This window comes from Nycticebus coucang, chromosome 14 (assembly GCF_027406575.1).
Source record: "Nycticebus coucang isolate mNycCou1 chromosome 14, mNycCou1.pri, whole genome shotgun sequence".
In the NCBI taxonomy this organism is placed as follows: domain Eukaryota; kingdom Metazoa; phylum Chordata; class Mammalia; order Primates; family Lorisidae; genus Nycticebus; species Nycticebus coucang.
This window is the reverse complement of record NC_069793.1, coordinates 71,974,105-71,993,530: the sequence shown is the minus strand read 5'-3', so window position 1 is coordinate 71,993,530 and position 19,426 is coordinate 71,974,105. Positions and strand designations below refer to the sequence as shown.

At 39.5% G+C, this 19,426-nt stretch overlaps 1 protein-coding gene across 2 annotated transcripts in view; it reads left to right on the top strand.

Moving 5' to 3' along the window:
- Positions 1–574: 574 nt before the first annotated feature.
- The window catches only part of NARS2 (asparaginyl-tRNA synthetase 2, mitochondrial), a 188,739-nt gene continuing 169,887 nt past the window's right edge, over positions 575–19,426 (top strand). For both annotated transcript variants that reach the window (XM_053560069.1, XM_053560068.1), the window contains exons 1-5: positions 575–1,070; positions 4,862–4,971; positions 7,420–7,540; positions 9,960–10,100; positions 18,707–18,787. In XM_053560069.1, coding sequence (XP_053416044.1) covers positions 930–1,070; positions 4,862–4,971; positions 7,420–7,540; positions 9,960–10,100; positions 18,707–18,787 — 594 coding nt within the window. In that variant the 5' untranslated portion in view covers positions 575–929. The remainder of the gene's footprint in view (positions 1,071–4,861; positions 4,972–7,419; positions 7,541–9,959; positions 10,101–18,706; positions 18,788–19,426) is intronic.

Below are 19,426 nucleotides of genomic sequence, written 5' to 3'. Positions count from 1 at the left end.
TACTGCCTTTCCCAGCAAGCCACTTTTGGCTTCCGTGCTTAGACTCTATCAAGCAACTGATCACCCTTTTATGCAGTTGTGTGTTTAGATATGTCTGATTCCACAACTGTGACTTGAGCGGGAGCTATGTCTGTTTTTTCTCTGCTCAGAATTCAGGAACGATTGACACCCTCAGGTTAATCCTGTCAATAATTTAGGAATCGACTGGACGTTTTCCATCTCCATAGGTCACTCCTTGCCTTTCAGTATACGCCGCCTCCCCTGGAAGGTTTAGAAATGAGGACCCTCAGGGCGGCGGCTATGGCTCAAGGAGTAGGACGCTGGCCCCATATGCCGGAGGTGGTGGGTTCAAACCCAGCCCCGGCCAAAATCCTCAAAAAAAAAAAAAAAAAAAGAAATAAAGAAGGACCCTTAGACCCCACCCCAAGTACACGCAAAATCCCTACCACAAGGCCTTTATTTCGCCCCACCTCGGCTCCTGGTCACGCCCCCTCCTCAGACCACGCCTCCTTAGAGCTGAGGCGCAAGTACGCATGTTCTATCTTAACTGCCGTAGCGCGATGGCGTAGGCAGCGTTGGCGTGGTGACGTAAGGGCCGTGGCTTCGCGCATTGGGTCTCGGGGTCTAAGTGCAAGTTTAGAATTATCCCGGGGTTGCCTGCAAAGCGTGGTTTCTTTTTGGTGTTTGCCCAGTGTGCAGTCTGCAGTCCACCTGTTGGGAAGCGGGAAGCAGGGGAGAGGATTTTTTTTGTAGGGAGGACCTCTGAGAGCCCGAAAGAAAGAGCAGCCGCGGGGGAGTGGGTGGCTGCGGAGCGTCTGAAGGCTGGGCTGCGAACTGCAAGAACGGCTGAGAAGGAGAAGCGCCTGCAGGCAGGGTCCGAACCGCTGACGTCAGGGCTGGTCCTGCGGAGGGCCTGGGGCAGCCGCGCGATGATCGGGGCCCGGTGCCTGTTCCGAGCCCTGCGCTTCTGCTCCTCCGTTCCCTGCCCTAAGCACAAAACTTCAGCCAAACTGAGCGTGCGAGACGCTCTCGGGGCCCAGAATCCGAGTGGGGAGCGCGTTAAGGTCCAGGTTGGTGTGTGGAAAGGGGATGGAGTTTTTCTTTTAGGGATTTAGATGGCTCATCCGCATGTAGCTTTCTTTGTACTGTATGGTCAAACAGAACCAGTAGCAGGGCAAAGTTAGGAAATGTAGACATCGCACCACTTTCCTCCTCTCCTTGGATGCCATTATATTTTACACAACTGTTTTGATGACTACGAACAAGCCCCCTTTCTCTACTTTTACCCTCTGTGAAGAATTTTCACAGTTACTAAGTGGTCTTGTGCTAGCTCCTTGAGAGGAGAAGCCATGCCTTATCTATCTTGGTATTCACACATGGCTGAGGGTCAATACTTAACTAAACCGTGCCTTTTATTCAACCTCTGGGCGCCTCCGTTTCTAAATTGGGGCTTTGTGTTTAATTTATGTTTAAGGAATGAGGAAAAAGTGGAATGTGGCAGTTTGAAAGACCTCTGGAATCAAGTGCCTAGATTTCAGTCTCTGCCATTTAGTAGCTCATTAAATGGGCATGTCATTGATGTGCTTTAAACCTCAGTTTCCTCTTACGGAAGTAGAGGTAATAGTTACTACCTCATGGAGTTCTGATAATTAAATTACATAATGGGTGTGAGATAATTACACCTATGGGACCACCCATAACAGTGGTCCACCTTCTATAAATGTTAGCTGCATTTCTCTTGTTTATAATACAGAGGGTGCCAACAGATGTATACACATTTTAAGAAAGGAAAAAATGTTATTAAGATTGCAATACTCAATATATACTGATAACAAATGAATACAAGTCACGTTGAGTACTTCTTGTAATTGCAGAAGTCAAAGGTGAGTTGAGTATTACAAATTTAATACTGTCTTTTACTTTCTGAAAATGAGTATACATGTTTTTGGCACCCTCTATATGTGCAGCAGCTCCATATAGAAGGAGCAGGCTCATTAGGTTGTTAAAACACACAGATGGTTATTTTTGTTGCCCTCACACACTTTTGCTTTTTAGGAGTAAAACCACTCTGCAACTCTTTGCATTTCTTTGGGATACACACACCCCACACAGGTTTTTAAAGACAGGCTCTGGCTCTGTTGCCCAGGCTGGAGTTAAGTGGTGCAATCATAGCTCACTGCAGTCTTTAACTTGCAGCCTTATGGGATCATCTTGCCTCAGCCTCCCAAGTAAATAGGACCAAGATGCATGTCACCATGCCCCACTATTTTTATTGTTGTTGTTATGTTTTTGTAGAGAGAAGGTCTCACTGTGTTGCCCAGGCTTTTTGTTTTGTTTGTTTGTTTTGAGACAGAGCCTCAAGCTTTTGCCCTGGGGAGAGTGCTGTGGCATCATAGCTCACAGCAACCTCAAACTCCTGGGCTCAAGCGTGTCTCCTGTCTCCGCCTCCCAAGTAGCTGGGACTACAGGCGCCGGCCATGATGCCCCGTTATTTTTTGGTTGCAGCATACTTGTTTGGCTGGCCCAGCCTGCATTCGAACCCGCCAGCTCAGGTGTATGTGGCTGGCGCCTTAGCCGCTTGAGCCACAGGCGCCAAGCCCCAGGCTGGTTTTGAACTCTGGCCTCAAATAGTTCTGCCTCGATCTCCTAAAGTGCTGGGATTACAGGTGTGAGCTGCTGTGCCCCACCAGGGTTTCATATTCTTTCTATGATCCATGTCAAAACCTTTTGTATGGTCCTATTAATTGGGCATACGTTATTAAAACCTTGTGTGTGCTAGTTAAGAGAGATTTCGAAGATGAAAACAGAACCTGCTGCCAAGGCTAGAGGCTTCCACCTTAGTCCTATGCAATCTAACATAGTAGCTCCTAGCCAGTTGTGACACGGAGCACTTGAAATTTGGTCCAAATCCAGATGGGCTGTAAGTATAAAACAGAACGTTAGTTTTCAAGAACAAAAAAGAATGGGAAGTAATCTTACTAACATGTTGAGAATATTTTGGGCATATTGCATTAACTAAAATATTAATTTCATTTGTTTTTAGTTTCCATGTGGCTACTAAATTTTTTTTTTAAATTACATATATGGCTCACATTATATTTCTGTTGAACAGCCCTGGTCTAATGGTTAAAACAATTATAGCAATGTGACAGTTAGTGGTATATATCAGTAAAGAGCTATGAGAAAACAGGAAATTCCTTAGCTGTGTGAAGAGGTCAAGAAAGATTTCTTGCATTAGGTGACTTTTCAGTTGTGTCCTGAAGTTTGTGTTCCCCTTCAGAGGCAGAGGAACTGGGGCTGGATGGAGATAGCATCCTTTTAAAACAAGAATTTTGAAGTAAGGACTGCATTTGAATCCCAACTTCACTACTTGGTAACTGTGAACCTGGACTATATAGAGAGGTTATCTTATGTCTTCTAAGTATGTTTCTTTATCTCTAAAATGATAACTACTTCATTAAGTTCTTGTGAGCATTAAGTGGCATACTATTTATAAAGAACTTAAAAGCACACTCTGGGAGGCCAAGGTGGGTGGATTGCTTGAGCTCATGAGTTCAGGACCAGCCTGAGCAAGACCACACCATCTCTAAAAAAAAAACATAGCTAGGCATTGTGGCAGGCATCTGTAGTCCCAGCTACTTGGGAGGCTGAGACTTATGCCCAAGAGTTTGAGGTTGCTGTGAGCTATGATGCCACGACACTCTACCCAGGGTGACAAAGTGAGACTTTATCTCAAAAAGAAAAAAAAAGAAAAGCACATTAAAAAGTGTTCAGTAAATGTTAACTTTTACTAACAAGTCAAAGTAAGAAAGTGGTGCTTTGAAAATTACTACTAATGGAGCATGACCAAACAGCAGGTGCCTTCCAGGCAGAGTGGTGAGATGAAATCAGAAAGATGGACAGGTGGCACGTCATGAAGGACCTTGTATGGAGGCTGAGGCCGTTTATTCCAGTATTCCAGGTAGCCATGGGAAAAGGTCAGAAGCTTTTTAGTCAAAGAGACTTGGGTTCAAATGCAAACTCCAGTCTTTACCAAAAGTGGGACCCATCAGCAAGTTACATAACTTTTCTGAGCCTCAGTTTCCTCATTTGTAATATAGAGATAATGATAATCCTTAGAGCTATTGTAAAGAGATGAAACAGTTTATGAAGGTGGTAAAATCGATACATAGATGTTCAATACATGGTAAATAATCTTTCACTGAAAAACATTTATGGATTACTATGTTAAGGTTACTATTTAAGATTATGTACTGTGCCTGGCAATACACTTGAAAGTAACTAAAGTGTGATTCTTACACTCAACATATTATGGGTATGCAAATAAGTGATAGAAGGGTTTTTATATAGTGTGTATAGGGTATTGTGGGGACACAAGGAAAGTAAGGGTCAATACATTGTTTTTAAGTAGGACCATCTCTTGCTTTTTCCCAAGTGTGTTTGATGGTGAATGCCTGTCTGCTCATTTACTTTATACTTATGGGACATTTTGCTGTTATTTAGTGTCTGGAGGAAAAACATTATTTTGTGTTAACTAAAGTGCTAGTACAATTTAAGTTGGGTGTATCTGAGAGAGATGCTTTTAGTGTTATTGTCTACTTGAAGACATCTCATTTGTAGTTGCATGCCCCTAACCTTTAGAATGTCTTTGAAAGTTTGTGTGTCCACTTAATATGAGTTCATCATAAGAAATGTGATAAGAATCACATTAAATTATTATGCATAAGGGTAAAAGTTAACTTGTTGAGGCAGGATTGTGGGTATATATTTTTCTTCTTTCGTTTGGTCTTTTACGTATATGTAATGAATATGTAAAATGTTTACATGCTCTAAGCTCCTTAGCTCTATTTCTCTTCCTTAGGGATGGATTCGTTCAGTCCGATCCCAGAAGGAAGTCTTGTTCCTGCATGTAAATGATGGGTCATCTTTGGAAAGCCTTCAGATTATTGCAGATTCAAGCTTTGACAGTGGGTGAGTGTTATTTTGTGTGTGTTTTCTTTTTCTTTTAGTCTTTGATTTTTTCTTCATCTGCATTGCCTCCTATTTCCCTAATCCATTGTTTGCATTGCCCCTGAGTGCTCTTCTTAAACAGGTATGCTTTCATACCTTTGTGGATCAAGTCCAAATAATTGGAATCAAGATGCTTCAGGCTAAGACCTTTCCTCCATTACCTATTAATAACATCTTCATAAACAATACCCCTCATCTGTGCTTTGCTTTGAACTCTTATTTTCTTTATAGTTTTTTTAATTTTAATTTTCTTTTTATTTTATTTTAATTTTTTTTTTTTGAGACAGAGTCTCACTTTGTGGCCCTGGGTAGAGTGCCATAGCATAGCTCACAGTAACCTCAAACTCTTGGGCCTGAGCGATTCTCTTTCCTTGGCCTCCCAAGTAGCTGAGATTATAGACACCTGACATAATGCCCAACTATTTTTTTTAGAGACGGGGTCTTGCTTTTGCTCAGGCTGGTGTTGAACCTGTAAGCTCAGGGGAATCCACCCACCTTGGCCTCCCAAAGTGCTAGGATTATAGGCGTGAGCTACTGTATCTGGCCTTTTTGTTTGTTTGTTTGTTTTGTTTTTAACTTATTTTATTCTCTTTTATTTTTGCAGTTTTTGGCTGGGGCTGGGTTTGAACCCACCACCTCTGGTATGTGGGGTCAGTGCCCTACTCCTTGAGCCACAGATGCTGCCCTTGTTTTTGTTTTTTTGAGACAGAGTTTCTCACTTTGTCGCCTTCTATGGACTGCCGTGGTGTTAGAGCTCATAGCAACTTCAAACTCCTGGGCTTAAGCAGTTCTCTTCCTCAGCCTCCCAAGTAGCTGGGACTACAGGTGCTTGCCACAACACCCAGCTATTTTTAGAGACGGGGTCTTGCTCTGGCTCAGGCTGGTCTCAGATTCATGAGCTCAGGCAATCCACCTGCCTCGGCCTCCCAAGTGCTGGGATTATAGGCATGAGCCACCACGCCTGGCCCTGCTTTGGACTCTTAACAACTTACAGATCCTTTAAACCAGCAGTTCTCAACCTGTGGGTCGCAACCCCTTTCTAACAATGAAAATGCATTGCGGCATTAGGAAGGTTGAGAACCATTGCTTTAAACTGTTTGGTCTTTCTTATCTTTTAGCATTGTATATGCTTCTGTCTGTGCCCAATATAGCCACTTTTTCACTGGTTTAGGCATCATCCGTGCTCCCATGCCTTGGCCATGTCAGGTACTCCTATGCTCCTGTGGCATCCCTTGCCCACCACTGGTTAGAATGTAACACATTAGATAGTAATCAGTTGTATTTATTTATTTATTTTTGCAGTTTTTTGCCAGGGCTGTGTTTGAACCCACCACCTCCAGCATATAGGGCCGGCGCCCTACTCCTTTGAGCCACAGACACCGCCCAATCAGTTGTATTCTTATTTGCCTCCTTCTGCTAGACTCTTAATTTCTTGAAGTTAGGGAGGGTGTCTGGTTCATTTTTGTATTCTTGGCCTATAGCACAGTGCTGATAAAGTGACCAGTTGTTCCTTGTTGAGTAAATGGAGGAAACTTTATGATCTCATTCATCAGGTTTTAAAACCTAACACCATTTTAATGTTAGGTAATGAACTCTGAGGTGAACATTATTCTAATTTGTTAGAATGAATGCTTTGCTGTTTCAAGGATTGTTAGGGTTAGTGCTCTTAAACACATTGGATAGGCTCCTGGGTCTTAGACTATTTGGTTGATGGGCAGAACAGAATAAAATTGTTATGATATAATAGTAACCTTTGTAAAAGTTTGCAGTTTTTCTGATTATACAGTATATATCAGTGTAATTTTTTTAAAGTTTTTTTTTTTTTTTTTGTTTGTTTGTTTTGGCTGGGGCTGGGTTTGAACCCGCCACCTCCAGCATATGGGGCCAGCGCCCTACCCCTTTGAGCCACAGGTGCCGCCCTTTTTAAAGTTTTTTTTAAGTAATATATTGCAGAAATAGTAGAGAGAATTCCTGTGTACTTTTCACTCAACTTCCCACTCAAGATTGCATCTTACATAACCATAGTTTTTTTTATCAAAACCAGGGAATTGGCATTGATATAGTACTGTTAACAAAACTACGAACCTTATTCTGATTTTGCTAGTTTCTACAATGATCTGCAGTCTTTAAAAAAAGGTTTTGGCTAACTTTTAAATAAGGAAAATTATATAACCTGTTAATTCCAAATACTTATATTCAAATCTTTACCTCTATTTGTTCCCATTTTAAAGCTTATGAAATTCATTTTTATTATTTTGGTATATAGTAGAGTGTAGATTCTGAAGACTGTTTAACCCACTTAAGGGTAAAAACTTATGTCATTGCATGTTGTAATATTCTCATAGCAAGGTTTATATTAATGAAAGTTACATAATGATATCTTGTTTATGTTCTTTTTTGTTACTCTAGAAAACTAGCTTTTGGGAGTTCTATAGAAGTGCAAGGGCAGCTGGTAAAAAGTCCATCCAAAAGGCAAAATGTAGAATTGAAAGCAGAAAAAATCGAAGTTATTGGATATTGTGATGCCAAGGTATGCTTTATAATACTTTTGTGGAAGCTATTTAGGCTTAACTTAAAATATTAGCAATCTGTTTTAAGGGTGATTATTGGAAAGATGACACTTAGACCATGTTTCATTTACAACTTCCCAGAGGATTGAAACAGGCCATAGACCCTTTAGAGACAGTAGCAGAAATCGCTTAGGTAGGTAGCTTAGACTTTGGAGTAGAGCTAAGTGTTAATCTAAACATCTCTGGTGCCTGTCATAGTTGAAACTCACTGCTTTTACATACATGGCCAGTCAGGCATAATGACATACCTGGGCAGGCCATTTCAGCTTCACAGTGATAAGAAAGCTAGTAACTTCTCCATGATCTGGAACTGATCTTCTAATAAAGGTAGGCAGTAGCCACCTGTGGCTGTTTGAAATTAATCAATTAAAATTAAATTAAAAACCAATTCTGGCCAGGTGTGGTGGCTCACATACGTTATCCCAGACCTTTGGGAGGCCAAGGTGGATGGATCGCTTGAGCCCAGGAGTTTGAGGCTGCAGTGAGCTATGACCATGCCACTGCACTCTAGCCAGGGTGTTAGAATAAGACCTTGTCTCCAAAAAAATAAAATACAGTTTCTCAGTGGCATTAGCTACATTTCAGGTGCTCAGAAGTTGCATGCAGCTATTGGTTACCATGTCAGATGTCACAGAATATTTCCATTTATCACAGAAAGTCTTATTGGATGGTGCTGATTTAGAGTATTGTAGCTGAGACTGAACAGAGACAAGAAATTCTATATTAAGACATATTTATGCCTGTTTTTGCAAGACTCTTCTGTTAGTAGCTTTATAAGTTTGATAAAGAGGGTAGAGGTAATAAAATCAAAGATTATCAGTCTAGTTATGTAAATTTACAGTGGTGGAGAAAATGGGGCCCAACTGGGTTAAATGACTTGCCAAAGGTTATAGGCTGATTGGTGGCATAGCTGAAATTTATATTCTAGCCATTTGACGACTCTGTGTTTCTGAGAAGATATAGGAAAATTATATCATTTTAATTTATTTTTAGTTCTTTTGGAATAATAGAAGTTAAATGTAAAGAAATAAAGGAAGAAATGGGAATTTTCTTTAAAAATATCATTCGAGTAATTTTCCAAGAAATTCTAGGTGATAGATAAAATCGGGGATCAAGTTCTAAGATTTCTGAAAAACAGACTGAAGAATCAATTGGAAATCAAGAGAGAAATGGAGAATGTAACTTTTTTATCTTTGCTTTTTCAAAGACATCTGTGAGTATTAAAAATTTGCCATGTGATTCACTACAGCAGCTCCCCCTTATCTGTAATTCACTTTCCATGGTTTCAGTTACCCATGATGAACTGTGGTCTGAAAATATTAAATGGAAAATAAAAGGAATAATTTGTAAGTTTTAAATTGCACACTGTTCTGAGAAGCATCGTGAAATCTTGAGTTGTCCTCTTCTATCCTACTCAGCCTATGAATCATCCTTTGGTCCAGCTTACCCATACTTTATACACTACCTGCGTCTATCTTCTTAATCTTGTATTATAATGTGAGTCTGGCAGGGTATTTCAAGCTGGGGCCATAGTTTCCTTTAAAATTTTTTATAGGGTGGCGCCTATAGCTCAGTGGGTAGGGCGCTGGCCACATACACCGAGGCTGGCAGGTTCGAACTGGCCTGGGTCAGCTAAAACAACAAGACAACTGCAACAAAAAAAAATAGCCAGGCATTGTGGTGGACGCCTGTAGTCCCAGCTATTTGGGAGGCTGGAGTAAGAGAATTGCTTAAGCCCAAGAGTTTGAGATTGCTGTGAGCTGTGATGCCATGGCACTCTACTGAGGGTGCCACAGTAAGGCTCTTGTTTCAAATAATAATAATAAAAATAAAGTACATTTTTTAATAAATCTTCACTATCTGCTAGATTGAAGAAAGCCAGTTGACTCTCTCTCATGTTCTTAGGCACCAGTGACATATTGATAAATAATAATAAATTGCACCAATTCATTAGGAATGATTGTGGACTTCCAAGACATGTAGGTAATTTTAAAATTAAACACCAGCTGTGTGTATACAATGGCAGAAAACATAATTTTTAATATCTACAATATTTTGTATTCGTATCTGCCAAACAGGATATTATGTATAATTAACTCTAAACTCTATTTGAAAGAAGTGGTTGACAGTCGAGCCTCAGTGAAAGTAACTTAGCTAATAAGTAGTAGAACTGGATTCAAGCCTACTGATTTCTGATTCCACCCCACCATTCCACTTACCTGGTAGAAATAATGTAGACTGTAATTAGTTATATTAGGAAGCAAAGAAGGAAAGTATCTTAGTTTTGTTTAAAGCACTATTTAAGAAATGCCTTAGAAACTGATTATAAAACTGATTTTATTTTTTAGTTTCTAATTTGTTTCTTTCATTTATTGGCAGGCTTTCCCTATCAAATATAAAGAAAGGCATCCTCTGGAGTACATGAGACAATATCCTCACTTTAGGTGTAGGACTAATGTTCTGGGTTCTATACTGCGGGTTCGCAGTGAAGCTACAGCCGCTATTCATTCTTTCTTTAAGGTGAGATTCTCAAAGTTCCCCAGAGACCCTTGATTGTCTCTCCTTTCTCTTTGCAAACACAATCTGCTTCCTGTCACTATGAATTAGCTTGCATTTTCTAGAGTTTTATGTAAATGAAGTAATATATACTCTTTTTGGTCTGGCTTCTTTCAGCATAATTATTTAGAGATTTATCCATGTCATTACATGTATCAGTGGTTTGCTTTTTCTTGCTGTTAAGTTTGATGTGCTATAGATTTTCATAGATGCCCTTTAATTGGTTGAGGAAATTCCCTCCTATGCCTCGTTTGCTAAGAGTTTTATTAGGAGTGAATATTGGGTTTTGTCAAATATTTTTTCTGTGTCTTACATTTTAAAATACATTTTTGTTAGCAACATATAGTTAGATCTTGCGTTTTTAATCGCCTTATAATCACTCTTAATTTGGGTGTTTAGATCATTGACATTTACATTATTATCAACATGGTTTTGCTTGGGTCTGTCACCTGGCTATTTCCTTTCTAAGTGTCCTGTCCTGTGTTCTTTTTTCTCTTTTTTCTGCCTCCTTTTGCATTAATTCTTTCTTTTTTTTTTTGAGACAGAGTCTCCTTTGTCACCGTTGGTAGAGTGCCATAGTGTCATAGCTCACAGCAACCTCAAACTCCTGAACTTAAGCGATTCTTTTGCCTCAGCCTCCCAAGTAACTGGGACTACAAGTGCCCGTGGCAACACTCAGTATTTTTAGAGACGAGGTCTCACTCTGTCTGAGGCTGGTCTCTAACTCATGAGCTCAAGCAATCCACCTGCCTCGGCCTCCCAAGTTCTGGGATTATAGGCAGGAGCCACTGTGCGCGCCCCAGATTATGATTTCTTATCTCCTTTGTTTTCTTATTAACTATAATTCTTTGTTTTGTTATTTTAGGCGTTACTTTAAAGTTTACAGTACATAACTTTAACTTCAATTGATACTTTACCACCTAACATACAATTTAATAACTTTACAATGGATACTTCTGTTTCTTTCCTCTCCTCCTTCATGCTACTGTTGCTATGCATTTTACTTTTACATGTTATAAATCCTATAATTCATTGTTACTATTTTTGTTCAAGTAGTCAATTAAAGAGATTTAAATAAGAAAATAATCTTATACATATATTTACCTATGTAGTTATTATTTCTGGGACTCTTCGTTTCCTCACGTACATCCTGGTTTCTATCTGACATAATTTTCTTCTTGCCTGAAGGACTTGCTTTAAAAATAATGCAGATCTGTTTCTGAAAATGTCTTTATTTCACCTTCATTGTTGAAAGGCATTTTTCCTATCTAGAATGGAAAAGTAGATTGGTAAGTTTTTTTCTTTAAGTACTAGAAATTGCCACTCTACTGTCTTGTCATTTACGTTACTTCCAATGAGAAATCTTATGTCATCCTTATCTTTATAATTCTGTATGTAGTATCTTGGGCTGATTTTAAGATTTTCTGTGGCAGAGTTTTGCTCTGTTGCCTGAGCGCCATGGCCTCAGCCTAGCTCACAGCAACCTCAAATTTCTGGGTTCAAACAATCCTGCTTCAGGATCCTAAGTAGCTGAGGCTATAGGTGCACACCACCATGCCCAGTTAATTTTCCTATTTTTAGTAGAGGCAGAGTCTCAGTCTTCCACAGGCCAGTCTCACACTCCTAATCTCAAATGATCCTTCCCGCCCTGGCCTCTCAGAAGTGCTGAGATTATAGGCATAAGCCGCCATGCCCCACCAAGATTTTCTCTTTATTGCTGTTTTTTTAGCAATTATAATGTGTCTTATATAGTTTTCTTTATGATTCTCATGTTTGAGGTTTGTTGAATTTCTGGGATTTGTGAGTTTATTATTTTCATCTAGTATTTTTAGCCATTGTTTCTTCAAAAAATTTTTTCACCTCCCTCTTTGGAACCCAAATTATCCATATATTAGACCACTCGATGATATCCTATAGTTTAATGATGTGCTTTTATTAAATTATTTTTTTCTCTGCATGTTTCTGTTGGATAGTTTCTATTGCTGTGTCTTTAAGTTTACTAATCTTTTCTTCTGCAGTGCGTAATTTGCTGTTAATCCCATCCAGCGTATTTTCAGTCTTGCATGTCATACCTTTCAAATCTAGATGTTTGATTAGGGTGGGGGGGGTTATGTCTTTTATATCTACTTTCTGAACATGGACTATAGTATTAATAGCTATTTAAAAACTGTTTTTATGTCTTTTTCTTCTAATTCTAACAAGTCTATCAGTTATGGGTCAGTTTGTTTGTTTGTTTGTTTTTGAGATTAAACTCTCACTCTATGCCCTGGATAGAGTGAGTGCTGTCGTGTCATAGCTCATAGTAATCTTAAACTTTTGGGCTCAAGTGATCCCCTTGCCTCAGCCTCCTGCACAGCCAGGACTACAGGTGTCTGCTACCATGCCTGGCTATTTTTTAGTAGAGGCAGGGTCTCCCTGTTGCTCAGGCTGTATGGGTCAGTTTTTTAATTGATTAGTCTATTCAACATTCTCTGCCTTTTTGTATGGCTGCTAATCTTTGGGTTCCAAACAGTGAATTTTACCTTACTAGGTGCTGTATATTTATAAAGCTTCTCAAGCTTTGTTCTGGTATGCATTACCTTACTTGAAAACTGATCCCTTGGGGGTCTTGCTTTTATGATTTGTTAGACAGGTGTTGAGGAGTGTTCAGTATAGTATTAATTGTTCCCCACTACTGAGGCAAATCCTTCCTTAATACCTGACCTAGGGCCTTGTGGTTTATGTATTTTTCCATTTTGGTTTGTGGGAACATGTCCTGTTGAGTATTTGAACACTGGGCACTGTTTTCTTTAATGTTTTTATTTTATTTTATTTTATTTTATTTTATTTTATTTTTTCTGAGGGAGAGTCTCAGTTTGTCACCCTCCATAGAGGCCGTGCCATCACAGCAACCTCAAACTCTTAGGCTTAAGCAATTCTCTTGCCTCAGCCTCCCAAGTAACTGGGACTACAGGCGCCCACCACAATGCCTAGCTATTCTTTGGTTGCAGTTGTCTTTGCTGTTTAGCAGGCCCAGGCCGGGCTCAGACCTGCCAGCTTTTGTGTGTGTCGCTGGCACCCTACTCACTGAGCTATGGGTGCCGAGCCAGCAGCATTAGTTCTTTTTACATGAATGCATTAATCTACCTCACCTTCCAGGCTAACCCTGTGCAGTTCTCTTTCTATGCAGCTCTGTCCTTTCTGATAATTCTTTTTTTTTTTTTTTTAAGACAGATTCTTGGTTTGTTACTCTTTAGGACCAAGGTGTCATAGCTCACAGCAACCTCAAACTCTTGGGCTCAAGTGATCCTCTTGCCCCAGCCTCCCAAGTAGCTGGGACTACAGGCGCCTGCCCACAATGCCTGGCTGTTGTTTTTAGAGACAGGTTTTTACTCTTGCTCAGGCTTGTCTTGAACTCCTGAGCTCAGGCAATCCACCCACCAGAATGCTAGGAATATAGGCCTGAGCTTCCGTGCCTGGCTCCTTTGTGATATTCTGTCCAGTGAACTCTAGCCCTGAACTCTAGCTTTGGTTCTCCCAGACTCTGAGCAGTATTGGCTGCGTTCTACCTCACTTCCACTGTCCTGTGCTATGGCACGAAAGATCTCAGGTTAGTAAGTTTGGTTCTTGGTAGGTCTTACCATGTTTATTTACCATCTCCCAGAAAGAGGTAGTTTTGGTGTCTGGTATCCAATCTCTTGAAAACTGTTGTTTCACATGGTTTCCTTTTTATTGTTACTGTTTTTGGTTTTGGTTGTTTTGGTTATTACAGGTGGGAGGGTAAAATGGTCCCTGTTTCTCGACCTTCGTCATACATGTATACATACATATTTTGGTTATAAGTGTGTATGTATATTTTGTATAAAATAAACACTAATTTTAAAGATTTATTAGTGTTGATCTAGTAGGTTGATCTAATGACTAAAAGGTACTTTGTCTCATTTAGCTTTGTTTTTCAAAACATTTCCCATTACCTGGGAGGGCCACAGTTTAATGTGGTTGACAAGCTGCCAAGGTGAAGAGACCCTTCCCCATATTGATGGGAGGGACCCAAAGGCAAGGAGTTAAAGTCAAAGGCAAGCAGATAAATGTCAGCGTTCTTCCATGTGGTCTTGGAGCTCTTTTTGTGCCTCTGGACCAGATTCAGCTAATTTGCAGAAGTTGTACATAGCCTTCCCTTTGGCTATATCTAAATTCATACAGTCTCAGTCCTATTGTCATTCGAGAAAGTTCTTTCTTTTTGAAAAGCTCTTTCCAGGTTAATTTCTGGTGAAACAGCCAAAGAATATCATGGCTTTGAGGCATGTACTTTTGATTAAACAAAGGAAAATAAATCACATCGTACAATATCATTTCATTATAGTTTGAAAGAATCCGTTTATATATTCTCTTATAAACTTTCTTGTGCAACTTCCGTATGGCTTTTCAGTAGTCCTTGAACTACACAGACATAAAATTAGTTCAGATCTAAAAATGTATGATACATATTTGACCAAATGGCTTCAACCGCTGATAAAGTGGACCTGTTATAATTCTATAACAGTTTTATACATTTTGACCACTAGGTGGTAGTACTGGCAATCCCTTGATAAGTGAACTTTACCTATTTCATACCTTTGTTTCTTGAAGGTTTTCCAAGTATGTAAACAATTAAAAATAAGAACAAAATAGAAAAATTTGAAATAGTAAAAATAAGCAAAATAAAGTAAAGTTTAAAAGACCTTTAAGGGGTTGGAAATAACTTGAATTTTAGTGCTGTTGGTGATGGTTACAAAGGTAGACACTTTTTGAGTGCTCTAAAGTTTTTTTTTTTTTTGCAAGACAGAGTCTCACTGTTGCCCTGGGTAGTACCATGGCGTCATTATAGCTCACAGCACCCCAAACTCTTAGGCATGAGCAGTCCTCTTACCTCTAGCTCTGACTGGTCTTGATCTTCTTAATTCAAGCAATCCACCCGCCTCATAATTCAAACAATCCACCTGCCTCAGCCTCCCAGAGTGATTACAGGTGTTGGCCTGTAAATTTACTTTTAAATTATAAAGCCCTGGAGCCAGGCTCAGTGGCTGTAATTCCAGCTACTCAGGAGGCTGAGGTAAAAGCATCCTTGACCCCAGGAGTCCAAGGCTGCTGTGAGGTATGATTGTGCCACTGTACTCCAGCTGGGCTGACACATTGAGATTCCATCTCTTTAAAAAAAAAAAAAAATAAATAAATGTAAAACCCTGGAAAATATACTCCTGACACCTTATTCTAGCTTGCCTATTTTTTATGTGTGATATTTAGTACTGAATTGCTTTAAGAAGTTACTCAAGGGCTATAGGACATATTAAATAATACGTTATTTTAAATACATATTAAATTATATGTTATCTAGTATTTGGCCCTCTTTTCTTTGATTTGTTACTTTAGATTTGCTGAAAGATGTTAAGACTTAAAATACCAAATTTACATAAATTTCAATCCTATCAATAAAAATATTGAAAATGTGAGGAAAAAATAGAGCAGTACTTTAAGTTAGGGCACTTTAAGGATCTAGATTTATTTCTCAGTTTGAGCATCAAAAATACTTTATGTATAACCTTGTTTGCTTATAAAACTGACACTCTTGCTATGTGCTAAAACTTGGCTATCCAGAATTCTCAAGTAATGAGTCATTTAGAAAAGCCAAGTTTCTTACATAGCTGAGGAATTTTTCTCTTTAGGCACCAGTGTTTTCTAAATACTAGTGGAAGTGTTTCTAAAGTGGATCCCATACTTCTCTGTATTCCTCATTGGAGCCAGTAGAAAAGATTTTGCCCTTTCTTTCTTTCTTTTTTTTTCCTGCAGTTTTGGCCAGGGCTGGGTTTGAACCCACCACCTCCAGCATATGGGGCCGGCGCCCTACTCCTTTGAGCCACAGTTCTGCCCAATTTTGCCCTTTCTTTTTAGTTTTTTTTTTTTTTTTTGGCCTTGGCTGGATTTGAACCCACCACCTCCAGCATATGGGGCGGCGCCCCACCCCTTTGAGCCACAGGCACCCCCGATTTTGACCTTTCTTAAAGAGTGAGGTTCTTCTGGTATCCTGGATTGTTTTCAAAACCTGCCATTGTGTGGCAAATACTTTACCCTCAGGCTAAATGGCCTCTGACTTCTCTGCCTTTGAGTTCCTGTGACTGCTTTTTATGGATTTTTTAATCTCTTGCTGTCACTGTTGTTCCCAATGGCATGCTTGTGGCTAGCAATTCCTGTCACATTTCTTTTTTTGTTGATTCTGATTGAATAATGATAGCCATTTCAGTTATATGTGAAAGAAAAATATGGTCCATTAGTCTTCTCTGAGTGATGTGTATGGGCCTTTATTATTTTCAGATACTCAGAGCCTTATAAAATACTTGGTTTTGGAATGTGTATCAAAAAATTTAGATATTTGGAGGTGGTGGATCGAATCTGAAAACTGTGGTAAAAGTGTTTACTGTTACTCTAATTAGAAATGCTTTGCTGTGAGATGGTATAGGTAGGTGACACTGGAAACCCATTTGAGGTAGGTACCAACGTATTCCACCACTCCTCACTATTTAATCTTTTTACTTCCCTGTGTACTTTCACTTTTTTGGACTTTGCACTGGTTTATTATTCTTCCTATTATTCTTCCTTTGTACTCTCTCCTTTATAGCTTTTGGTAATGTTATGGACTTTGTTAAGCCTTGCTAGCAGCTTAAAGCTTAAAAAGCTGCCTACCCCTTTTGAAAGGTTTCATGTTAGCTAAGTATTAAAAATAATTCTTTGTATATTTTCTTTTACAAAAAATCTCATACACTTATTTTCATAAGATTTACAGTGCTGTGGCATTTGACCAGTTCTAACTTTGGCAAATATGTTCAGCCGTTACATTTTCTCCTCCCTCTCCACCTCCCTCCCCTTGCCTACCCTCATTTCCTTTGGATTTTTCACTTCCTTTCTTTGTTTACTGCACTCGTGCTCATATTTGCCTGCATTCATGTGGAATAAATGATTCATGTCCATAATTCTTGGTTCCTAGGAGATGAAAATTTTATGCAGTAATGTTATTGATCACATTTCATTGGTTCTCTGTAATGTGCTCTGTGCAGCACCTGTTGGGGGGCCTAAGGCAGCCACACCCAAACCCTTCTCCCCTCTCCTCCTCCTCTTCTCCTGAGACAAAGACAAAGGATTTGACTAGCCCCACCCCTTGAGGAGTTGTGGCCAAAGGATCCTAACCTGACAGGCAACCTGTGGAATCTGCCCACCCCCACAACCCCATGTAAAAGGAGTCTCTCACTGCCACCCCCCCACGCAGACACCATCTTTGTGCTGCCCAAGCAGGAGGGTCACCCTCCCCTTTCAATATACCTGGCATGAACCTCTCTGTGGGCTCTACCGTTTACAACTGTCGGCACCTTTAGGCATATTGTTCTCAGATTAAGTATGTATGAATACTTTCTGAGACTCGTAAATTATAGATTGAATATGTAATCAATCCACATCATAAGGCAGGCTGTCATAAGGCAAGCTGTTGACTGAACACGTTCTATTGTAGACAGAATACTTAAATTTAGGAAGGGTCATATTTGGGAGACCCCTGTTAATACACGGAGACATTTTACATTCCACCAAACTTGGCAGAGATGTGTATGTACAATTTACTTTATTGACTTCAAGGCCAAAATTTTGCATTAAATATCCTGTTTTTCTATTGTAAGTTTACTTCTGGCATCTCTCTTCCCCTCCTGCACATCTACACTGCATGTAACCTTTAGCTTACATCTATAGTCAGAATGAAAGAAGCATAACCTTGAAGTCATTGGGTTATTTCAGTCCTACTAGCAACACTTTTTGTGGTTCACTAATGGAAGTAGTCTCAGACTTTTAATCGAAAGGGCTACAATTGGGCACCTCAGTAATGGACAGATTTCCCACTGCTCAGAATATTGGCTCGAGCTACAGGAGTCTACTGCCTATGCCCTGTGGAGTGCGTTGTGCCATCAGTTTAATGATAGAGACTTCTAAAAACCATTTATATCTTTTTTGCCATTTAGTCCCTGTTTGTTGACCTTAAGTTTTTTCCTTTTTGGTGGTTCAGTACAACTGAACAATAAATTTCACAATAAATTCATATTGATCACTTTGTATTTTCCTAGCAATATGGGCACCATCATTATGCATTATGCTTAAGTGAGAGAATATGTGGATCTGTTTGTTAAATCACCACCCCGTGTTAGAAAAATGGGAAGAGGAAATAGCACTAACTAGAGAGAATGAAGACCTTGGGTTCAGTCCTGGTTCAGCCACTGACTAGATGTGTGACTTTTGGAAAGTCAGTGAATCTCTCTGGGTCTCAGTTTCCTTATCTTTGAAATGAGAAGTTTGGACTAATTAATGTCTTAAGTCTTTCCCTAACTGAAAATTCATCGTGTTGCTGTGCATAGTAAAATACTCTGTTGCTCTTTGAGTAGTTTTGTATTTGGGGAATATGGGATGGTTTTGACATGGTGTTCTTTCAGTATGCCATTTTAATGATATAAAAAGGTGTGTGTTCTTGGAATTGCTTCATATGTAAATATACTGAAAGGAGCTTCTCTTTTTTCTTTCAGGACAGTGGCTTTGTGCATATTCATACCCCAATAATCACATCTAATGACTGTGAAGGGGCTGGAGAACTTTTTCAAGTTGAAGTAAGTTGTGCTTCTCATGTTGAAGGATATATTACTGTTTCATATTTTTCATCTGAGGGTTGGCTTTAAATTTAATAAAAATGGTATACACAGAAGACCATGGGAAGTACCTGAAATTGTCACTAATGATTTTTTTTTTTTTTATTTAATTTCAGGTTAATGTGAGGGAACAAACAGCCAGGTCACAAGATCTGAATTTGTTAGGAATAGTCCATCCTGTAGTCACGTCCCACACCCAAAAGGTGTGCCATACACCCCTACATACACCATTACGCAGAAGCACACCAATCCGCCCTCCCTCCTCTTCTCCCATTCTTTATTACTCCTCTCCTCAACTTGAATTGAATTGAGTTTTTCTCCTATGTAGGCATGAATTAGATCATCTGCTGGTTTCATATTAGTATTGAGTACATTGAATACTTGTTTTTCCATTTTTGTGATTCTTTATTAAAAAGAACGTGTTTCAAGTCCATCCAGGTTAATACAAAAACTGTAAAGTTACCTTCTTTTTCTTTTCTTTTTTTTTTTTAGACAGAGTCTCACTAGGTCCCCCTCAGTAGAGTGCTGTGGCATCACAGCTCAAGCAACCTCCAACTCTTGGGCTTAAGCAATTCTCTTGCCTCAGCCTCCCAAGTAGTT